This window comes from Limanda limanda, chromosome 20 (assembly GCF_963576545.1).
Source record: "Limanda limanda chromosome 20, fLimLim1.1, whole genome shotgun sequence".
Taxonomy (NCBI): Eukaryota; Metazoa; Chordata; class Actinopteri; order Pleuronectiformes; family Pleuronectidae; genus Limanda; species Limanda limanda.
The window spans coordinates 1,154,557-1,179,548 of NC_083655.1; the positions used below are offsets into that span (position 1 = coordinate 1,154,557).

The window sequence follows — 24,992 nt, forward strand, 5'->3', positions numbered from 1 at the left end:
CTTAAACATGAACCAGATTCTTTTACGAAAAAAAATTCTGCTTTTCAGTCACCTGACCATTTATAAAACTGTCTAGACTAAGGGTCCATAAAGTGAAGCTGTCTTCTGTGTAGTGACCACCAGGGGGCGCCTCCACTGGTATTGTCTATAGAAAACGACTCTACTTCTCACTTTATAACGTCAGGAAACATTTATGTCTCAGTCTCTAGTTTCAAGTCTACTTCAAAACAGCTGATGTTCATTTCGTGACTTATGATCCATTCAGTTGCACAGAAAAATATCTGGATAAATCTCAGATTACGAAGACATGAAGACAAACTGGAGTTGATTCCATGTGGCTACCTGTTGCTCTTTCTTCAGCCGCTCCATCGCCTGGTGGAACTCTCGCTCCTTCTGCGACGCCTCGGCGATGGTCGCCTGGTTCTGCTCCTCGTACGCCATCGCAACAACGGCCAGGATGAGGTTGACCAGGTAGAAGGAGCCCAGGAAGATCACCACCACGAAGAACACCATGTAGGTCTTACCGGCCGAACGCAGCGTCTGCACACACACACACACACACACACACACACACACACAGACACACACACACACACACACACACACACACAATATCCAGTATTAACACACAGGTGTAGGACGAACCCTGCAGGGACAGTAATAAGTAACAAAATCACACAGTCTGTCTCCTCAGTCTGATTCAGTCCTGAATCCTTTTCTACCAGAGAGACCAGGATAGAAGAGAAGACAACATGCACCTTCTCGACCCTCGGACATCAAATATATTTCATTGGACCGTTCAGTTTGTTGCTCTCAGGTCTGGTTTGCTTCATATTTCATCTCACAATCTTTCTTTTTCATCATTTCCAAATGGCAGAGACTTAGATCAGATCAGCGGTTTCCCTCATCCAAGGCTCGTTCTCATTATTTAAACAATCCCAATGATAACAAGAGGTTTTTGACAGTGAAATAGAAAAGAAGCTTAATGTGATAAAGACTTCACATGTTTGCATAGATTCCTGTGAGGAGCATTACCTGGTGGTAGAGGTTCTCCCAGTAGTCCTGAGTCATCAGGCGGAACAAAGACAGGAAGGCCCACCCGAAGCTGTCGAAGCTGGTGTAGCCGTAGTTCGGGTTCCGTCCTGCCTTCAGACATTCAAACCCATCTGGGCACTTCCTGCAACACACACACACACACACACACACACACACTTTTAATTTCCCACATTTATGCATCAGATTGTTGTGATGTGTGAAGACGAGGACGACGAAGAGCGAGACCTGAAACAAAGCTCTGACTCACACCCCGGCCTCATGCTGAGTCACACAGAAGGTTGCCGCTGTGCAGACGCTATCTGGGGGATTCAAACCGACCACCCTGAAGTCACAAGCCCACTGCCTTGACCTGTCGCGGCTGGCTCCGCCCCCGCAGGGCCGCCGCCGCCGCATCAGCAGCAGCTGGGAAGCGTTTGAAGCAGCGAGCTCACTCTGAGTCATCACAGGCCGAACCTGCCAGGATTCATTTTCACCTCACAACACTTCATTCAGTGGGAGCTGGTTCCTGGTAATTCATTAAGGACGCGTGTAAATAAACTAAACACTTTTATAAGATTCACTCACAGAAGAAGACGGAAACAAATATGGAGCTAAGTGGAAGTTCTGTCTTCTTCAGATGTTAATGTGGTTAAAGGTTGATAAAAACTTTACGGGACGTCTAAGGAACAATAACGAGTGGTACGGTAACAAGAGTCAATGATAATTCAATCAGGACGTGCACGTAGCTGATGAGACACTGTAACTACGGTAACAGCAGCTGAAACACACACACACACACACACACACACACACACACACACACACACAATGGACTGTTACACTGATAAGACAGTGGATGAGGTCATCACACACACACACAGGAATATGACTAACCAGTCATCTTGATGCCTGACACCAACCCTGAGCAAGGCCACTGTGTCCACCACACACACACACACACACACACACACACACACACACACACACACACACACACACACACACACACACACACACACACACACACACACACACACACACACACACGTGCATGGGTCATTCCTCCACTTCCAACCATCCATCTCATGGCATGTGAGTCAACACAGTGGCATGTGAGTGGATGTGAAGTGTGTAGGATGGGTTGACCAAGTGTGTGTGTTAGTGTGAGTGAGTGTGTGTGTTAGTGTGTGTGAGTGTGTGTGTGTGTTGTAAGGAGGGGAAAACGCAGACAGGAGGCTGAGTGTAGTGTTGTGTGTGTGTGTGTGTGTGTGTGTGAGGTGTCAGGGTGTGAGAGCCAGCAGTTATCTCTCACACACACCTCTGTTTGTGTTAATGGAGGGACGCCACTTCAGACCCCCCCGCTCTCACTAAAAGGTGGCCCCTCAGGCCAGCACTTATACACACATACACACACACACACACACACACACACACACACAGACTGACCAACAATTGTGTCTGCTCTGGTCACACAAAACCAGACTTTGATTCATTTTGAGAAAACATCTACAGGGAAATTGGATTTAATCTAAAACTGAGTGAATTATTGTATTGAACTGAAAGTTATTAATAAACCTGTGACCAGCCGAGCCCGGGTGATTGTTTGTTGTTTCAAACTTCAGTGTGGAGACGCCATCAGATGATTTGTATTCACCTCAACAAATTAAACATAAAATAATCAATTAACTCAATCAGAAACTGATTTGCAATCTAATTCAAGTACAACTGGAAAACATGTGAGGATTTGTTTGTTAAAATACTAATCTGAATATTTTGTGGTTTGGGATTAAACTTGAAAACCTCTTTGTAACTGTTTCTTTGAAAGGTGCAAAATGAATATGTTTATAAATGCTTTCCCTTATAATGATAATAATAAAGTTCATGTGGAGCCTGATCGCTCAAAGTAAGAACCTGACTGAGGTTTTCAAGTTCTTTAAAAACAACATAAAAAGAAATCATCTGATCTGGTTAGTTTTGGCTTCACACTGTAAATGTGCAGCTGGTAGTGTTTGTTTTAATGGAGGAAAAGAATGAGAACGTCCTCGTGGTTCAAACATTATATCATCGGAGGTGAAGAAGCTGCTTCCTCTTCCTCTTCCTCCTCTTCTTCTCTTGTTTAATTCTGTCTCTACTTCCTGTGATTGGTCCAAAAGTCCAAACTCTCCAACAAAGTGTTTTCACTGCAAAGCAACAGAACCTGGTTCAGTTTGATCCAGAACCAGAACTCCTCTTCTGCTCTGAGGAACCATTCACACCTGATGTTCAGGACTGAACTGAAGAGTGTGAAGCTCTGAACCACACCAGGTGTGAATGAGTCATTATTAACAGACACGAGACAGAAGGAGATAGAACTGGAGACAGGGACACACAGAGACAAACAAACACATTGGGACATATCCTGGGGGTTTCTCTCCTTGTGTGTGTTTATTCAGTTCATGTTTCCCCAGGCATTCCATGCTGTTCCCTATGAGCGACCTCTTGTGCACACACACACACACACACACGCACACACACGCACACGCACGCACACACGCGTCTCTAATTATGACACTCAGGTAAACTCGAGTCCGGGAGGAAGAGAGTACTTAGCATCGCTATAGCAACCGTATCCCAGGGCTAGTTGCCGGGGGAAACAGTTTTGTGCAGCCTCTGCTGGGAGATGAGGGCAGCGTGTTGTGTGCGTGTTGTGTGTGTGTTTGGTGTGTGTGTGGATTTTCCATGTTACTTCACACACCTGATCAGGACACAAACACACTGCAGCTTCACCTCAGTCCCTCTGACGAGGTTTCATCACAACAACTTCGACTAACAAACATCGAATCCCTCGAGTTATAATCGACTTTAATCTAATCCAGTCTCATCTCTTCTCACCTCAGGTCGTCTAATCTTTTATAATATAGTTAGTCATAAAATTATGGAATCTTGCCATTTATAATTTAGTCAATTATAATCTCCAGGCTACCTCAGGTCTAATCTGATGTCTCATCCACCCTGTAATCTAATCTCATTTTGTGTAGCCTCATTTTGCACAAAAAAATCAAACTTGTACTTTCCGAAGCTAACGTACGTGAACATGCTAACAGTTAGCCTGGAGCTAACCGTGCCCGAGGAGATCCAGCTGTTAGCACTGGTTTCCTTTGAATCAAAGCCAGAACTGAACATTCCCTGATTCTACAGGATTCAAGTTCGTATCATTGTATTGCTCCGTCGTTCTTAAATCTCTGTCACAGGATTGCTATTTTTATTCCTTCATTCATTTTTATTACAATTGTTGATGCATGAAACAGCAGCCGGAGGTCAGAGGTCGTCCAGAGGACCTCAGGACCCGGTTACGGCTTTACCTTGAGGTCAGTGTGGCGCTCGCAGCGTTTCCACGAGACAGCGAGGAAAATCCGTTCAGCTTTAATTCAGTTTTAAAGTCTCAACAGTGACACAGCTGCTCCTGGAATAGCAGTGAAGCTACCGAGGAGGTCGCGGCGCTGTTAGCATCACAACACACAACTGTGTGTGTGTCTGTGTGTGAGTCTGTGTGTGAGTCTGTGTGTGAGTCTGTGTGTGAGTCTGTGTGTGAGTCTGTGTGTGAGTCTGTGGAATTGAGATCATTTGGTCACTTTAATAACAGAGTCGCCTCCAATGTGTTATCATTAGGACATCTAAACCATGCTGATTACCCAGCACTTATAAGAACACACACACACACACACACACACACACACATACACACACACACACACACACACACACACACACACACACACACAAACTGATAGACTTGTTCACAGTAACCAAGAGAAGTATTTGTCAACATTCCAGTGGGTTGTGTTGGTGTTCAGATCTGATCCCGTGAGGACACAACGGGCGTTTCACCGTCCGCTCGTCCACCGTCTCTTCACAGCCTGAAGTTACAGGCTCAGGAAATTATCACCGCACGTCTCTTAGCAACACAACTCGTTTGTCCTGTAAATAGACAGAAAAAGACGAGTGTCCGTCCCCATGTTTCAGCCTTTTACAGGTTCCGCATGGTTATCACCTCTGTGTGTACTTGTAGATAAATATCTTTGTGAGGACGTTTTGTCCCGATGTCCATTTCTAAAACACCTTCGCAGGTTTGTTTGAGGGACTTGGTTTTTAGGGTCAGGTCAGGGTTAGGTCAGGGTTAGGTCAGAGTTAGGTCAGGGTTAGGTCAGGGTTAGGTCAGGGTTAGGTCAGGGTTAGGTCAGGGTTAGGTCAGGGTTAGGTCAGGGTTAGGTCAGGGTCAGGTCAGGGTTAGGTCAGGGTCAGGTCAGGGATAGGTCAGGGTTAGGTCAGGGTCAGGCTTTTAGTTGTGATGGTTGAGGTAAGAGCCTCGGATATACAACGCCAATTAGTGTCCTCAACGATTCCAAAAGACATTTGACGAATGTACATGAAGAACTTTACGTTAGGATTCATCAGCTCTTTGTTTCACTTCAGAAGAGCATTTAGTGGAACATTATTCTTTCAGTGCCCGTGGTCGACTTCATATCATAGAAAATGCCATCCTTCTATTTATGTCTCCTTTTGTGTCCCAGAGACCAAAAAAAATGTTGCCGCCGAGAGTTTCTTTAGTCTGGAGGAAAAAATGTGTCAGGCACAGTTTTCATTCTGAAAAGCCAAAAGGGAATAAAGGCCACTTAACCTTTCCTGGACAGGCCCTGGATCTTTTTATCTGCAGCGAAACCTTTAGTAGCTGGAGCATCAGACGGCGGCGAGCAGCTTCAGGCTCCAGGCGAGCAGCTTCCTGTGGAGAGTCTCAATGCTCCTTCAGAGGACTTCACGTGAAGCTTTAGTGCTGAGAGCAGTTTGAAGGTCCTGTGGTCTGAGAGTTTTCTGAATACAGGTCTCAGCTGAAATGCACATGTCGAGGTTTCATCTGAGATTATTTTCGTTTCAGTATTTATTTGGTTTGTTGGCGGTTGGCGTCCAGCCCACGGCCTCCCGCTGCCGCAGATGTGCTGGCGCTGTGCACGCCGGAGCTTTCTGTTGTCCTCTGGGACTTAGCAGTGATTTCTGAACCGCTTGGTCCACGGGACATTTCCCTGACACTGATCCAAAAGCAGTTTTCTATTATTAGCTCAGTCAGGCAGCTCATGTGGATTGGAGAACCACGTGAATGTAGAATATGCACAATGTTGATCTTTGGCCTCCGGGCTGAAAAGACTGCCGGGCAAACTCAGAGCCAACAGGTCGATGCTGAACTGGAAATGAGTTTAACTCGTTTCATAACAGATGCACTTAAAAACCACGCACGTGCACAGACCAGCGCACGAGAGGAAACCCTCCTCGTATGGGAGTTCTGATCTGCGTAAACAAATATGTTCCATTTTGAAGGATTCGACAAATGCATCCTTCCATCCTCGAGCATCGGAGGCTCCGCCGGTTGGATCCGTCCGGGCCGAACATATCCCAGGATTCATTATGCTTCTTCCATTTGTTTTATTCAGCATTGAGGTGAAAAGGTCCGGATATGATTTTAAATCTTTGTACCAAACTGAACAAGCTAACGCAACACATGCATTTTAAAAACATATTTCATGAGGGTCGAGGATCAGGATTTTGTATCATGTGACTCGTCGAGTACATTTGTTACTTTGTTATATTTAAACCAACTTTCTCTTTCTAGAGGTTTTCAAACTCGCTGTCGTCGTTTCAATTTCTTCCTCGTGTCTTATGGTCGTCTCACTGGGACCATTACACTGCCCCCTCATTATTTCCGGTGGTACTGCTTTGTTTTGTCTGTATTTGCAAGCATTCAGCAGACGTACATGAATACGTACAAACTGAACGCAGAAGGCTCCGTCTGTTTCTGTGTCTGACGTTGAGCATAAACGAGTCTTTAGAGCGGCAGTGCAGTTCTAACGTCCCGCCATGTGAGCGCTGTTCACCTGTAGAGAGAGAAGAGCGTTCTGACCTCGGCTCGGCGCCGCTGTGAAACGACTTCTCGAGTGGCTCATTACTTTGCTGCTGTGGGAAGGAGAAGTTGTGTTGGCTTTGATTCAGACACTTGCTTGGGAACAGTGCAGAGTGATAAGTCATGTTCGTTTCACCAGCATGCTTTAAAGCAGGGTGCATAAGGTAACGCTACAGAAATAGAGCCGGGGGGGTGATGGCGTCTCGGCGGGACGCGGAGTCCACGAGGACTGAAGACGTGGGTTTGAGGCGAGCTCTGGATCCGTCCATCAGCTTCTCCGTGGATCGATAACTCTCAGACCACGATGAACTGTCTCTGCTTCTCTTCTTCTTCTGTTGTTCCAGGAATAAATCTCAGATTTGTTTGTTTTAAACTCTCTGTCTCTCCTGACCTGCTTTCTCTCCTCTCTTCTCCCTCAGAGCGATGATACGGTTTTTTTTTTGTTTCTCATTTACTTGCATTATGGGCGGCGCGGTGATGCCGTGGTTCCAGCTGTCGCCTCACAGCAAGAAGGTTCCAGATCGCCTGCTCGTCCGGGGGCTTTGAATGTTCTGAGACTGAAGGTGTGAGTGTGAATGGTCGTTTGTCTCTGGATGTCGGACCCTGAGGTTCCTGAATCTCGGAGCAAAATGGCGTCTTGTCTCACCATCAATGATCCTCTGGGGGCAGCTGCAGAACCTTGTAGAGCTTTCTGGGGAAGGACAGCAGATATCTGGGCACTGTTTATACTCCCACTAGTTTCTTTTAGTTTCTTTTCTCCATCGCTACCATTCACTCCCGCAAAGTTCACTCAGTGACGGGGTGGGGGGAGTGTAGGGTTCCCCCTGCAGGCTGAGAGGAGTCATGATCCTCCGTGTTGTACCTGCCACGAACCAGAGACTCGAGTCTAATGATCTTTGAACGTCCGTCGAGTTGAACCTGCTGCAAACGGCCTGAGCTCAACGTGAAGGAGCCAAATTCATTTCATCTGAAGTCATCGTACCTGAGACTGAAGTACACACACTGGTAATAGAGGTGAAATCAGTTTTGTAGGAGTGCTTGGAGTAGCACTGATGGTATGTATAATAATATATCTACTTTATATCTAACACAAATCAAACTGCTCCACTGCGCAGAAATAAAATGGGAAATCACTAAAGTTAATTTTCCTTTAGTGCTTTAGTACTGAGAAAAAAACAAAAAGACCATAAACGCTTAAGACCTGCCAGTTCTCCACACACACACACACACACACACACACACACACACACACACACACACACACACACACACACACACACACACACACACACAGTTATCTCCCTGTGGACCAGCGTTTAGGTGGTGGAAGCCTCTTTTGTGTCTTTGGCTGAACATTAGACAGATGTCACATTCACAGCCTCCCAGAGAGCTCGTAACTCAAACTAAACACACACACAAGAACACACACACAAGAACACACACACAAGAACACACACACACACACACACACACAACTGTGCACTCAGTCAAAATCAACCCCCATTTTGAAAAATGTTTTCAATACTGTAGTCGAGTTATTGATCAGTGCAGCTTTTAACATAATGTTTTAACCATTCGTAAAGATGGGGGGGGGGTCGCTGAGAGCTTTATGACACCATGTACAAACACACAAACACACACACACACACACACACACACACACACACACACACACACACACACACTCTGACACAGGCACAGTTGCGACTTCCAGCAGCAGAAACTCAGCTCACAAACGCACAGAGTCGGAAAAGCATCGTTGGCAGCAGAACTAATTTAATGGAACGAACACACACACACACACACACACACACACACACACACACACACACACACACACACACACACACACACACACACACACACACACACACACACACACACACACACACACACACACACACACACACACACACACACCCACAGAGTTGGTCATGCATCGACATGCCTACCACCAGCAGTGAATGCTAGGCTAATGGAATGATGAATATCAGCTGTATGATGCAGTGTATTCCAGGAACCCACCCCCCCCCCCCCCCCCCCCGCAGCAGCTCTCTCCTCCGACTCGGGTCGGGCCATATTTCTCTCTAACTGCTGTGATGACAGCGGCGTCGTCCTGAGAGGAGGCTGGGTCAATGATGATTAAAGCTGCACCTCCACCTTTTGAATCCACTCTCGTATTTTCTTGTCACATCACTGGACAAACAAAGGCTCCAGTTGTTTTCCAGTTAGACGGGAAATGAGCTGCTGCAGGCGCTGGAGGATCCAGGGAATCAGCAGCAGCTTGGAAACACTGGGCTTCAAAAACAACTTCTGAAAAATCATACCTGGTTTAAAAATGATATTAACGTTTTAAATCTCCACCACAGGTCTTTAACCTCGCAACAAACCAAGCCTCATTGAGAATGCATTGACAAATCACCAGATACTATTTGAAAGTGTGTGAAGGTGAGTTCGTGTTCTGAGCTTCTGGAGGTCGACCAGCAGAACAGCTCTACTGAGGTGAGCAGAACCCGTTTCCTCTCCAGCATTAAGCTCCGCCTCAGAAGGAAGGGGAGGAGCTACGGGTGTCATGACTCCCATCTGGCCGGGGGCGACTCGGGACCCCCAGGACCCCCCGGGACGAGATGAAGGACGTCCACTGTGCTTTGCCTTCTGCTTCCCAAATATCTCAGGAACTCAGTGGAAGGATGAAATAAATAATGATTGGAGACTATAGTATATAAAATATTTGGGTTTGACTACTTTACTCTTTTTTACACCAAGTTTAAGTTAGAAAACGAGAAGGAAAAATAACGAACCAAGTGTTTAATACATTCCTCAAATCCCCGAAGACTCATCCTGACGCCGTTTGAGTCGTTGTGCTGTGGAATCTGTTGTGTTCTGTGTTGAGTGTTGAGAGACACATGCACCTTGTGGAATCAGAACTCTCTACTCCACTGAATACAACTGGGGATTTTTGTGGACGACAGAAAAGTGTTTGAGGATTTTGGACAATTCTTCAAAAACATGCTTGTTGTGTTTGGTTTATTTTTCAGGCAAATTTTGGCATAAATAATTCGTAACTCGTTAATGCCAGAGACTCAAATGCAGGAGAAATCTGATTTACTGCCGGCGGAGATTTAAAACCTTTATAATCACAATGAAGCAGATTCTGGATGAATGATCTGAGCTGGATGTTGGAAGCTGTCCAGCAGGAGCAGGAGAAACCCACTCCGGCCCCCCGAGACCCCCTGAGACCCCCTGGGACCCCTGGGACTCCGGGGGTCTCTGGCTCTCGTCTCACCACCACTTCCTCTCCACGTCACCTCACAGGTCACATGCTGTACGCCAACCACTTCCTGTAACATGAGCCCTTAATTGATGACGGCCGCTGATTAGCTCCTCTAACGAGCCGGCTGTCATTCTGTATCGCTGCTGTGTGCTTGGCGTGTGCTTGGCGTGTGCTTGGCGTGTGCTTGGCGTGTCAGCAGAATCCCGTCGGGTGATGACAGGTCACATGGTCGAGCTCACTCTCATATTTTATAGGTCACATCTGCTCGTCTCCTTATATGGACGCCGTATGACATCGTTAGTTCTATTTGATTTGACTGTATTTTCATCATTTCTCTCTCCAGGCAGTTTCAGGCTAATTAACGGTATTTCAGCTGAAGCCGGTCGTGATTGGCTCCGCCCACTGACCGACGACTGAACTCCATCCAATCAGTGAGCTTCCATCGTTCCAGCTCGATTTCAGGTCTGAACAGTCGGAGATTTATCTGCAGAGCATTAATCTCCATGTGACCACGAGGAAACAAATAAAATATATGGAAACAGCCTTCATGATTCATGACGCAGCAGATTCACACGACTTCAGACTTCAGCAGGAGACGAGTAAACCTGGTCCAGAGAAATCTCAGTCAGTTGCCGTGGTAACGTTCTACCTTTCTGGTCCAAACCAAGATAAGGTGTGAGGGGCCATCCAGCCCATGTTTACATAATCCACGACCAGCGGCTGGTCAGACACACACCTATCAAAGTCAGGTGATGTGAAAACAGCTAAAACCAAGAGTTTGAGACAGAGGCTGAAGAGAGGATCTGCAGCAACACACAATCTGAGGAGAGCGATGTGTTTTCTGAGCATTAGAGCACGGAAACATTTTAGAGTCAGAACATTAATTATAATAATGAACCTGAAGATGACAGATTTGTCTCCTGTGAAACATCCACTCACAAAGCTTCTGCTTCTACTGACACTTTCAAATCAGAGGCTATATGCAGGGTTTTAAAACGCAGGTAAACCAGCTTAAAAAAGGAGATTAGCTTGTTTCACTTCTCTGCTTTTGTCTCTGGTTCTTCATAAACACACTGAAAACTGATTCGCTCTCGATGTCATGATTCCATCACAGTCCATCAGAGACGACACGATGAAACCCATCGCAGACCAAAGCCAGATGTTGGCAGGTTTTTCTGATCAATTCCAAAAAGAGACCTGAGGTTTGACTCGTTCACAGTTAAAATGAATTAAGTCTCTTCTCAAACAGAAAAGAACTAAGAGAAGATAAACAGTCATGTGACGCTTCAAGACAAAACTAATAAGACCAGTTTTCTGATTTTAAGAAGTGAGATGATGCTAACCTTGAAATCACACTGTGGTGTGTGTGTGTGTGTGTGTGTGTGTGTGTGTGTGTGTGTGTGTGAGTGTGTGTGTGAGGCTGGTTGTACGAGTCACAGTGTGTCAGTGTGTGTGTCAGAGTGGGTTAGCTCACTGACCTTTGCCCTCGGGCCGAGCGAATCAGCATCATGCGTGAAGCCGAGCAGCTTCAGCGCAGAAAGCAAACAACCCTTGATCAACATCACTGTCATCACTGCTCGCTCGCCCACCGTCCTCTCTCTCTCTCTCTCGCTCGTCCTCCAGCAGCGTCTCTCTCGGCTAAAACCTCAGATTCCACCAGATGCTGAGTCACTGCTGATATAACTTCAACCGCAGAACGTAAACCAACGTGATCCACGTCCGCCGCGCTGAGACAGGAAACACGCTTCACTGTGGTTTCCTAAAACCCAGAGAAGATAAGTCGGACTTCTACAGGAGAACATAACATCTCGTAGCTCGTGGTGATTCTACCGCGGATGGTTAAAACATTATGGCTGATAATCAGAGGCTGATTCAGTTCAGGAACAACGAGTTTGTGCTCTGTTGTCAAAGTTTGAGTAACAGAATCCGATTTGGTGAATAAATGATCACATGACCAAATTAGGAGACAACGAACTTCATCCCTCGGCTTCCATCGTGTAAACACGTTCATCCCTTTGACCTTTGACCTCATGTTATTGCGCCCCCTTCCTCTGCAGTGATGTCATGACACCTGACTGGAGAACTCCTCTCCTCCCTAAAAACAGAATCTAAATTCCTCTCCTCCATTTTACTCTCCCTTAGTTAACCCTCCACTCATCATGTTTGGATTCATCCCCTCTTTTAACTCCTCCCTCTGATTTACCTTATCCTTTCTTTCTCATCCATTCTTTCCCTTATTATATTCTTCAGTCTCTTTTATTCACTTTCCCCGTTTCCTTCAGTGTCACTTTTTGTCGTTGTCCTTCCCTTCATCTCTTCTTTTCCTTTATTTCATCTGGTTTTTCTCTCCTTCTCGTCCCATCCTGTGTTTTCCTGAACCCATCTGTCTCTCTCCTCATTCCCTCTACTTTATGTTTTCTCTCTTTCATCCCCCTTTTCTTCTTTCCTCTCTGTTATTTCTACTTTGCCATTGTTCCATCTTCCTCTCCTTCTGTTTCTCTTTTTCCGCTCCCTCCTTCTCCTCCTCCTGTCTCCTCGATTACTCCTCTGTCCATCATCTTCCTCTGTAAACTTGTTTCTCTCTGTATCTCCTCGGTTCTGCTTCACCTCTCCTGAACCTCCTTCTCTCTCGTTCTTCTTCTTCTTCTTTCTGTCCCGTGTCAGTTCGCCCGCCCGCTACGTTTCAATCTTTAGATGCGTTTCACCAGCGCTAGCTTCGGGCTCACTTGTTTTCCCGAAGGCACCACCACTTTGATTTGGCTGACAGAGTCTTTTCCACACACACAGGATCCTGTCATCGTGTCCGTCAGCGTCCATCAGCGTCCGTCTCTCAGCGTGGACGTCCTCTCGGACATGTCACACCACGCTGCAGAACACGGCCGCGGCAGCAAGATTCAAAACCGATGACGAGACACGCGCAGATTCACTTTGTCGCTGGAGGCTCGAACGAAACTGAAAACTTCAGCAACTAAATAAGAAACAACAAACAGACGTCACAGGTCATGTTTACATTTACAGAAAAGGTTGAAGTTGTTTGTCTTTGAAACGTCAAGACTGATACTAAAAGCTACATGAAAATATGAAATCCATTTAAAATAGAAGAAACTGAGTCAAGTAAAAACACAATGTTCTGAACCTGAGAGCGACTTGAACTGGACACATGTGACTCCTTCACACCTTGCCTTCTCAGTTTAATCTGAACCTGAATATCAGGTGTAGAAGGTTCCTATGACCACAGACCAGAAGAGGAGGTCTGGATCAAACCGAACAATAGTTTGATTCACATGCAGAGTGAAAACTCGTTTTGGACAATAAGGTCAAAGATGAGAAAGCTACATTAAATGTATCACCAGAAATCACAACCACAAACCTAAAAACTGAGCATTATCAGAATGTCAACTTTCCAAATGTCCCTGACAAACTTTCTGAGCTTCCAACATCGTGCAGAGACATTAAAGGTTTTAAACGATTGGTTTCTCACATGCAGCCGTGTTAAAAAACAAACACACACCATCGTAAACACAACAACACAACCAATACAATACAGGATCAATATTGCCAATAATATCTCAGCTTCTCGTGTGTTTGCTTGACATACATGAGGTCAGAGAGTTGAGCTTGATTCAACCTGTTACCTTTGCTTTTCACACTGACAACACAAACAGCTGGAAACACAGTTCTGCTTTAAAACAGCAAAGTTACACATGTTGAATAAAAAACACTGAATCCTCCTTTGAAATCCCACAGTGACGAGTCAGTGTGTGAATCTGAATCCAACAACCTCTGCAGCAGCTCCGGCCTCGGACGACAACACACAGCAGAGATAAGACACTCACAGAATCTCCTCCGCAGCCAATCAATACTATAGATTTCCTTATGGACACTTAATTGTTTAGTCTTTATAAAATGTCAATCAAACGGACAACTGTCCATTTCAAGGTTCCAGAGCGTCATCAGCTCGTCAACAGTCGTGTCTTCCTTCTCACGACTCGGCAGAAAGAACAAACCCTCGAATGCTGGTGTGTCATCGCTTATAAAACAATGAAGATCATTTCATAATCAACTCTAAATATCAGATATCTCAAATGTTTTTTCATCAACACCGGCTTTTAGCATGTAAATATCTCAGAGAGGAGTCAGTGTGTAGTTTAAAAGCTTTAAACACATAAATACAACACAAGTTTAAAGCGTCCAACACTCTGAGGCCAGAACGCCGACTACACAACTCAGCAGGAGACTCGTGCACAAACATACAAACATACAAACATATAAACATGCATGTGTATCCCAGCAGACGTGCACTCACCCTGCGTCGCTGCTGTTCCCACAGATCAAAGCATCCTTGGCTCCCTCCACCTTGTAGAAGTTGTCTAGAAAACAAAGAAGAGAAAAGTCAACTTTAGGTTCTCCCAACAGACTCCGCCCACACAGGTGTTCCCACCTCTGCTTCCTGATTGGTCCTCTCCTCTACACCCGGACTCACTCAGTGACCTTTAACTTTTAGTATGAATTTGGTAAAGAAACGAATCAATGACGTCAATAATCCGTCACCGTGGTAAATCTCAGTATTGCTGATTATATGTATCAGCTCACTGTGACCTTTGACCTCCACAATTGAATCAGTTCATCTGTGAATCCACCTGAACGTTTGTACTGAATCTGAAACCGTTCCCTGGTGGTGAGCTTGTAATATCCTGTTCACATGTCTGCGTGTCGCTGATGCAGAGGAACAGGAAAGTCTCAGAGATCGTGATCAGCAGCAGCAGTCACGTGACCAACTGGAAACTCCAATCTGCCTAAAACTGGAAAACATGGGAACCAGAATCCATGTTGTCTTCCACAAACCGGGAGGAGGAACCCAAGCGACTTGTGAATCCCAGAATCAGAAGCTACTCCACAGAGCACGATGACCTTCAACGCCGGCCTGACATTTCCTCCGTTCGCCTTACGGGAACCACGACTCATCTTTTATTCAACACATGATTCAGACTTGATGCATTTATCTTCAGCCATTATGACCAATTACATTGCTCTCAAATAAGAAAGATTAAAAACTGGACTCCTGTGTTTTCTAAATGCGAGTGAAACCTCAGCTTGTCATCGTTTCAAAGTCCGTTTAGAAAACAGAAGTCAGATTCTCCTTCTCCTCTTTTTCTTGGGGCGGAACACGTGAACGTTTTCTCCGATCCAGGTTCTGTGGAGCGTCGGTTTGGCTCGGACGCCGCCGCCGCACCAAAGGCACTTAAGCTTTCCAGGAGCGCAGCCACTCATTTGTTATCGAGTGCATCAGGGAGACAGCACCCCCCCGCTCGCCAGAACAAGCTTCTGAGGTCTGAAGTGCTTCTGTTCACCAGCTCAAAGGAACCGAGGCTGAGGCGTCTTCTCCTCAGACCAAGCAGAGGAACAGTCCACCTCCAGTCATTAGCTGAAGTCCATCACCAAGTCCCAAGCCAACGCATATTAGCTGATATATTTAATAAAGGTTTTATTTTTTTACCCCTCGACCCCCCCCCCCCCCGTCTGAGATGATTTCACTGAGCAGCAGAGAGTTGGAAAATTGCCTCCGTGGGATATCAAGAGAGAAAGAGTGATCTTCATTTCATTTCCTTCCAATCTGAAGAGCCACACGTTACGCTGATGAGCCTAAATACACCTCCGCCCCCCCTCCCCCCCACAGAGTTTCATCTGAGATAAATGTACGTGAAGAGAATCTGCAGGTGAACGACAGAGAGCGACACTATATATATAAATATATTTATATATATCATTAGGGCCACGTTTGAGAAAAAATTTGGATTCCTAAATAAATTCGTAATTGTACAACAATAAAGTTGTAATAAGACAATAAAGTTGTTATATTACAAATATAAGCTCATTATCAAAATAAAGTCATCAGAATTTCATGAATGTTTATTCCCATCACAGAAAAACAGGAGGAAACTATTTTAATTAGCAGCTTTGGATCTGTGACAGTAGAGGAGCAGGTGAGATTCGGCTGGTTTGAGAACTGGATCTGTTTCTGTTTCCTGCCGTCGCCTCGGAGCCGCTCGCCTGGAGGGAAACGCATCGGGCGCCACGTGTGTTTTCATGCCCTCGAACATGAAGCGCTGCCAGCTCGGCACAGACAGAACAAACAAAGCATGATGGGAAATGTTTAGCATGGAGTACATCCACCATTGATCCCACTGAAGGCTGTTTTCAGATCAGGCTTTAACGCCGCAGCCGAGCTCTCAGGTTTCACAGCAGCTTTTAAAAGGGTCGATACGGGAGCCTGCAGGGGACATTTGCTGGATGTGATGGAAGGCAAAGCAAACTGGAAATGAATAAATAGAAGGTACATTAGCAAAGGACAGAAAACTCCATTAATGTAAGATCAACGTTGGTGTTATTTTGGGAGAGTTGCTCTTTAGCAGAAGTCAAGTGACAGCAGCCGGGTGTGGAGGCTCCGTCTCAGGTCACCTGAACCCTGACCCTAACCTTAACCTTAACCCTAACCCTAACCTTAACCTTAACCCTAACCCTAACCTTAACCTTAACCTTAACCCTAACCCTAACCTTAACCCTAACCTTAACCTGAACCCTAACCTTAACCTTAACCTTAACCCTAACCTTAACCCTAACCTTAACCTTAACCTTAACCTTAACCTTAACCTTAACCCTAACCTTAACCCTAACCCGTGCTGTCTCAGGTCACCTTAACCCTAACCCTAACCTTAACCTTAACCCTAACCTTAACCCTAACCTTAACCCTAACCTTAACCTTAACCCTAACCTTAACCTTAACCTTAACCTTAACCTTAACCTTAACCTTAACCTTAACCTTAACCCTAACCTTAACCCTAAGCCGAAGCCTAACCCGAACCTTTTACCCGAAGCCGAACCCTAACCCTAACCCTAACCTTTAACCCTAACCCTAACCCGAAGCCGAAGCCGAAGCCTAACCCCGAACCTTTAACCCGAAGCCGAACCCTAACCCTAACCTTTAACCCTAACCTTAACCCTAACCCTAACCCGAAGCTGAAGCCTAACCCGAACCTTTAACCCTAACCCTAACCCTAACCCTAACCCTAACCCTAACCCTGACCCTGCTGAGGCCTAACCTCTTTACTTTAAATAATCACACATCTGTGGTTGGACAACGAGTCTCTTCTCTGGCTGCTCGACTGAGACTCGACATCCAGACACAACTAACAAATTCAATAATAAAGGTTTGCTTAGAATACACCGAAAAACACTCAATAAAAGCATGAAGATTAAAAAGATTCTTTGGTCTTGTACGGTTAAAGGTCAAAGGGGCGTCGCCCGCTGAGAAGCAATTTATTAATGGGTGAAAAAAGAAGAACGAGCGGATCGAAGGAGGAGCCGACATTCTGCAGCTCAATGTGGAAGACAAATAATGTGAAGTATAATAAATAAATAAACAATGAAAACAAATGACAAATGTTACATCTGTACCTCTACATTATTTGGTAGTTTGGTAACATGTGAAGAAACAGATGAAGAGCGGCTCAGGTTTCATCCGACAGCAGCGTTAAGTGTTTCCTTAACCCTGACCTCGACTTGTGTGTGTGTGTCTGTGTGTGTGTCTGTGTGTGTGCTGCATGTTACACGTCCACACAACGTATATTATGTTGCCTGGTCAACATGCCTGACATGTCAAATAGTGTATATACCAAGTGACCTCTCATGACCTCTGTGCGTGTGTCTGTGTGTGTGTGTGTCTTTATTGACGTCAATTGTAACCACAGTGCCAACATGACATTGTCCGGTCCATTTAGGAAACACCAGCCATCACTGCATATGACACACACACACACACACACACACACGGAGGTCATGTGAGGTCATAGACACTAATGAAAACTGACCCATCCCACATCCTTCCACCAGCTTTCATGGAAACTGAACATCACACAAACAGTCTGAACGATTCTCTAACTCAAAGATCCAACAAATGAAAAACATGGAACTCAGCCTGAGCTCAGAGTGTGGTCCTCACCCTCGTCGTTGATGAAGACCTTCATGGACTCCCAGGTCTTGTTGTTGCAGTAGAAGGACGTGTTGGCCGGCAGGCTGTCGTTCACGCAGTGCGCCGTGCTGCGGACGCACTTCTGCCGCAGGTTCCCCATGAAGAGCTGCAGGCCGATGAGGGCGAAGACGCTCAGGCAGAAGACGGTGAGGATCATCACGTCGGCGAGCTTCTTCACCGACTGGATCAGAGCGCCCACGATGGTCTTCAGGCCTGAGGGACGGCCGAGGACGCAAGCATGCAGACAGGATGGGTTACTTCCTGACCCTCATTTAGACCAATCACAGACAGAGCTGACTGAGATTATCAATCTAATAATTAACCGCTCTTCATTTATTTAGATTCAGTTTTAAAACTGAATTCACACTGATTTAATTAATAGGTCACACACTGTAAATAAAGATGGACGACATTAAAGCTCCCAAAAATTGAAGCCAACGTGACTCCACCGCCCCCTGTTGGCAGGCTGCAGTATGTTTCATCAACCCTGCCTCCTCCATGTTAGCAGATGGGACATGGGACAAAGACGTTTCTGTCACTTCAGGTCGTTCTCATCTGATGTTTGTTCAGGTTTCTGATCAGTTTGGTTTTAATTCCTTATTTGATGATATAAAAATGGGCGGAGCCGTCATGATTGAGACTGACTCACGACTGCACAGACTCTGGCTCCATCGTCATTTCAAGATGGCTGCCTTTCAAGATGGCTGCTTCATTTCTGGATTGTGGGAGGACAGGTGTCGTCCATCTTTTTTTTACATTCTATCTTCCAGACTATTGGTTAAGTTCAAAAAGACCTAAACTGGAAATATATTGTCAAATTTAGGCTAAAGATAAAACAGTTTAAGATTTTTTCTTTGAGCTAATCAATACGGTTAAAGAGTTTAACTACAGAGAACAACAGAGAGAAAATCATAAAGCAATCATTTCTTCTACTTTGCTGCTCTCAGAAAATTAAGATTTTTCACTTGACAGCAGGTTTGAGTTTGTAACCATGGAAACGAAACAGACAACAACAACAACCTCGTCCCAATTCATATAACAACACTACACACAAACAAACGGTAGAAACAGCAGGAACAAAACACTCAGAAGCCAAAGGGTGCAGACAAGTGGAAGGTCAGAGGTCGAATCTCCTCAATCAAAGACACAACAGGTTTCCTTTGATCCCTGTTTATCAGATGGAAGCGTTTTCTAGTTAATTCATTAGAATCAGACACGTTCAATTTCCATTTGGTCTCAAGTCGAATCAACTTTGTTCTGCTGGCGTCTGAAACTAATGAAGGACCGGTGTGTTGAATGTGTCACATGCTTCTGAGATGTTGCTACTGACTATTATTATTATTATAACATGTAATAAACTTTGTTATAACTCGGCCACCACGGCGCCATGACTGTGTTGTCCACACACGTTTAGGACATGTTAATAACGCTGTTAGCGCTTCATGCTAACGTGCAGAGTGGGGACATACAGAGGCTAGCCAGCATCAGATTCAAGAGATATTTCCACTTTTATTTTATGTTAGAGTTTGTTTCAATCTTTAATAAAGACACAAATTTGAATGAGGAATGTTAAACGAGTGAATACTTCTGGTTCAGGAAGGAAAATTCATAATCCTTTTTTCCACTGAGATTTTAGAAAATCCACATGAGTAGAGTTTTCATCCTGGAACCAGATCGAGATGAATCGTGAACATAAGAGTTCAAAGGTACAAGACTGTGTACATCACTGTTTGTGAAGGGACTACATATCCCATAAACCTTTGTGAAGAATCTTTTCCAATGACTTCTTGTTGGACTTTAACTTTGTTGCAAAGACTTTTGGGGAAAATCCGTTTGTAGCTGACATGATTTGCAATGGCTTATGGGACGTGTAGTTCCTTCACCCTTAAGTTTTATCGTGTACCTTTGTCTTTGTGTCTTCAGCCAAAGAGAAGATCGTGACTTCGCTTTCTTAAACACGGATGAAACTGACCGCTAGAGTTCACACTGGATTTGTTAGCGGTTAGCACTAACGTTAGCTATGCAGTAAGTCAATCATGTATAACTGCTGCTGTTTGCTGAGCCTCTGATGTCCTCTCACAACAGTTGTCATTGTGTGTTTCTGCACACTCTCTATGTGTACTGTCGGGTGTTAGGCAGTAGAGAGTGCAGTATTCAGTAGGAAGTATGCAGGATGAGATTCCATGATTTAGTGCTTCCAGCCGGCCGGGAGGGGTGCGTTTGATTCTCACGCCCCCGCGCACGCTTCCTCACCTGGGATGACTGAGATGGTTTTGAGCGCTCGCAGAACCCTGAACGTCCTTAAGGCTGACACATTACCCAGGTCCACAAACTCAGTCACATATCTGCAACAAGGCGGGAGACAGAAGCACAGAGACAGACACACACAGAGGGTTTGACCACACTGAACAACAACGAGCCGACACAGAGGGAAAGAAAGGTGGAGATATAGAAACAGATGGAAACGATAGAGACCAGGTGGGACCCGAGTTTGACTATTTACAAGGTGAAATCAGACGTTCAAAGCCAAGAGTTCGATCGTCACCTTCACAAACCTCCGACCGCTGAGATGAAAACTGATCCTGCCCTTTACCAGCTGATCACCTTGGTGTCTGCACCATATAGTAAAAGCTCTGAACGCTGCTAATGCTTCAAATAACGAGTCATTATAGTATTTAGTGAGATGTAAGTCAATCTGATTTGATTCTTGAACAAATTAGTTCAGCTCTCCCAGATAGCTAAATCGTTTTGGCCTACATCCGGCCCACGTCTGGCCCACATCCGGCCCACTTCCGGCCCAAATCCGGCCCACTTCCGGCCCACTTCCGGCCCAAATCCGGCCCACTTCCGGCCCAAGTCCGGCCCACATTCAACCTGGAATGATGTCATTTGGACAGTCGGCTCCCCTTTGCCAGATCTGGGCCACAGGTGAGCCACAGCAGTACCGCATGTCGACCAGAGGTGGCGTGAATTCATTTTGACACATCTGATTTCACCGTTTGATTATTCAGACCTGAGAGTGGGGGGGAGGGGCTGGTGCTGCAAGACACGGCACACATGGGACGAACAGGAGAGGACGTTCACCACGACGTTACGATAACAAGGGATTTGTTTTTTTTGTTTTTTTTCTGTGCCATGTTGCCCCCTGGTGGTGAGGCCTTACCTGGGATGACTGAGATAGTTTTCAGGGCTCTCAGGACTCTAAAGGTTCTCAGCGCCTGCAGGTTTCCTACTTTGATAAACTCTGTTAACAGCCTGTAGGGGGCAGTGTGGTGGTTGTCAACAAACAACAAAAGAAAACAAACATAACAGAGTCTGAAAATACTGAGATGGTTTTAAACGACAATCCTGATTCTTAACAGCACGGACAGAAGAATCACAGAAATGTGTGAGGACATTCAGAGGCTAGGGGGCGCTGTGGAGCACGGGGACAGAATCATGGAGAGTAACTTATCGGATCTGCAAGAAAAATGAGAAACGATTCAGAGAAGATCAGGAGTAAGTTTGTTTCTTTCAATTTAATGTGAACATCTTGATCTGTCGCCTCGGAGTGAAAGTTTAATATCGTGAATATTGATGCAGACAAATTTCTTTTAATTCTAATAGTCACTCGTCAGACGGAACCTGGACCAGTGACCTCATTTAAAATGATCTTGTGTTTTCTCCATCGCAGTAGACAGACAGTAATGTTACTTTTCCACCAAACAAAGCGAAGGAGGCGCGAGGTGAAGGCGTTCTCTTTAGATCCAATCACACGATGAGCTGAGAGCCGCACAGGCGCCAGGCACCAGCCGCCATGTTGGACCCTGTTTGGATTGAGTAACGTGATCCCGAGCTGCTAACGGCCGTCCATTACAGCTCATATTTCACAGCCGATGACTGGCAGGCTGATTGAATTACAGTGGAGGCGTCGGGGGGGCGGCGGCCAGAGCAGGTCGTTTAGATGCAGGTGAAGATGACCAGCAGAGACGCTGAAGGACCAGGGACGTTCCTGCAGAGAGTCTGGATCCATCATGTCAGGATGTCTCACATCACGTGTTACCACCAGGAGCTTCTCCAAAGCTTCCTCTGACATTTCAGTCTTTCAACTTTTTTTAGATTTAAATAAAAACTCCAAAGTAGTTTATATTTAAATAAGCAATATTGTTTCAACTTTTAGATATTCTGTCGTAAGGCAGCAGATTTATTTCAGAATCGGATCCAACGGACGACAGATTTATGGATAATTTTAATATGTTAGATTAAATAAAATGTTGCCTGTTAATTCTGAGAAAATGTCAGTGGAGAGTGGTGCTGCTGGTCTGGTGATGTGGTGATGGCGGCCATTAACATGTCGTTACCGCGGCGATATCAGGAGCACGGGGGCGGACCCTGAGAGTGCGAGGGGAGGGCAATGGTCTCCGTTACCATGGGAATGTTGACTCGGTGGGAGGGGAGGAGAGCATCAATCAGACGTTTAGTGTGTGTGTGTGTGTGTGTGTGTGTGTGTGTGTGTGTGTGTGTGTGTGTGTGTGTGTGTGTGTGTGTGTGTGTGTGTGTGTGTCTATTTACCGACCATCACTCTGGTTTTAATAAAGCTCAGACACAGGGGAGGTGATGTGTCAGGGGCGAGTGTATGTGTGTGTCCATAGATATACATACACACCATGACAAGATTCTCACACACTCACTTAACATGGGGTTCATCCTTGGCCCGTGTGTGTGTGTCTGTGTGTGTGTGTGTGTCTGTGTGTGTGTGTGTGTCTGTGTGAAGAGGTGACTTATGTGTCCCTGTCCCGCTAAAGATCCATCTGACCACAGGATGGCCTTTGGTTCAAGGACACACACCTACTGACATTACGTGGTTTGTGTGTGTGTGTGTGTGTGTGTGTGTGTGTGTGTGTGTGTGTGTGTGTGTAGGACCAGATGGGGGGGGGGGGTGTGAGCTGTGTGAATTTTCAAAGGAAAATCTTTGTTGTCATTTACTTTTTTCAGTGAACACAGATTTGAAGATCTCCTGCGTCACAGCGGCTCGACGCTCTCGCTACGAGACGCTTGAATCGACGCCATCGATAACTAAATGACTTTAAAACCTAAACTTACGTAATAACGTCGGTCAAATTATTACAATAAACACTAACCACGACCCTGACAGAAATATGTGGACACGCATCGACACGTCAGGTGAATGTAAAGCACCTCGGCAGCTCACGGATGTTTTATCTAAGTGTTTTAATGGTGCGTTTGTCCTTTGGTTGAAGCCATTCCCCCCCCCGAGGGATCTGGGGGCGGGTCACCGGGGTCGTGTTGTGTAACTCAGCAGACACGGCGTCCCACCATCTGAGGACACCTTCATCAAGACCTTTCAGTTGAGCGGGCGGCGACGGCAGAGGTGTCAGCGCTTCATGACGCCGCACGCTAACCTCCGAGCCTCGGAGTCGAGTATTGATCCGATCGGTTCATTGCGATCGTTTATCTTCCTCGCGGCGTCCCTCGCTGCTCGCCTCCCGCTCCTCAGCTCCCTGATGGATTTCCACCTGATTGCTAACCAAACCAAACCGCAGTGATTTCCCATCAGTCAGTCAATTACTGAAGTGGACAGGTCACGCTCGTTTCCTTTCTGAAGCAAAACGACGGGCTGTGGCTCGCAGAGTGGGAGGAGCCTCACTAACGCTGTAGGGTTCAGATCCCACTGAGGCTGCTCAACACACATGTCCTCAGCTCAATGTGATTCATGTACGGATGTGAAGTAACTCAGGGGGGAGAGAAAAGAATGTTTCATTTTAAGATGTAACGTCTCTTTTCACAGAACCTGGATCAGTCGGATCCTGCAGCGTCTGCTTCTGGAGCGAGAACCCGAGACGCTCCGCCTGACTCCTTTCTTCCTTTCTGTGGTCGGAGCGTTTTGAACCGACAGCACATGAGAGCAGAGTTTCTCCTGAGTTTGCAGAAGTGTCTGAATTTAGCAAAGAGCACTTCTGCTGAGCTGCGGAAATCGACTTTAAACCGTTCGTTTCCGACGTGTTCGTGTTCGTCCTTAATTCCACAAAACTAATCTCCTCAGTGTCACAGCACCTCAGCCTCAGCTGCTCCGAGTCTCTCTTCAACGAGCTGGTTCCTCCTGTCCACTGTCCACTGTCCACTGTCCACTGTCCTCTGTCCACTGTCCACTGTCCTCTGTCCACTGTCCACTGTCCACTGTCCTCTACCAAAGTTCTTCTAATGTGAAAAGTCCACAGGAAGTGAGGAGAGTTTCCCATGGACCAGCGACTATTTGATTCTGAAACTCAGACAAGCTTCAGACGACTGGGGACGTTGAATCTGAACCTTTTATAAAACATCAAGACGTCTCGTCCCGTTAACGATCAGATATAAATGTGTGCGAATCCAGGAATTTATTTTCAACTTCTCTGCAATATTTTCCACAGCCGGTAGCGGGGGTGCACGTGCCGAACGTCTCCACAGCTTCTGAGTGACAGGGACACAAACTAGAGAGCGTCTGTGTGGACGGTAACAACTTTCTGGACGATAGTGCTGCACAGAACAATAGAGCTACGGAGCAGAGCACCAGGTTAGAGATGTCTTATGTTGTAAAGAGTCATATATGATTCATAATGAAGCTGTGGGGGGGGGGGGTTGGGGGTTCTGAATATGGCGATCGAGATAATTCTTAATAAATATATATTTTATTTAGTTTTAGAAGAGAAACTTTATATACAAGTTGATATTTTGCCCTCTGCTTCTTA

The 24,992-nt window shown here is 45.8% G+C and overlaps 1 protein-coding gene across 1 annotated transcript in view; it reads right to left on the minus strand.

The window, feature by feature from the left end:
* Positions 1-24,992, minus strand: part of LOC133026593 (sodium channel protein type 4 subunit alpha-like) — an 87,796-nt gene that overhangs the window by 55,654 nt on the left and 7,150 nt on the right. Inside the window, exons 6-10 of the mRNA XM_061093479.1 lie at positions 20,521-20,612; positions 18,238-18,480; positions 14,545-14,608; positions 1,036-1,177; positions 343-540 (exon numbers count right to left, since the gene is read on the minus strand). Coding sequence (XP_060949462.1) covers positions 343-540; positions 1,036-1,177; positions 14,545-14,608; positions 18,238-18,480; positions 20,521-20,612 — 739 coding nt within the window. The remainder of the gene's footprint in view (positions 1-342; positions 541-1,035; positions 1,178-14,544; positions 14,609-18,237; positions 18,481-20,520; positions 20,613-24,992) is intronic.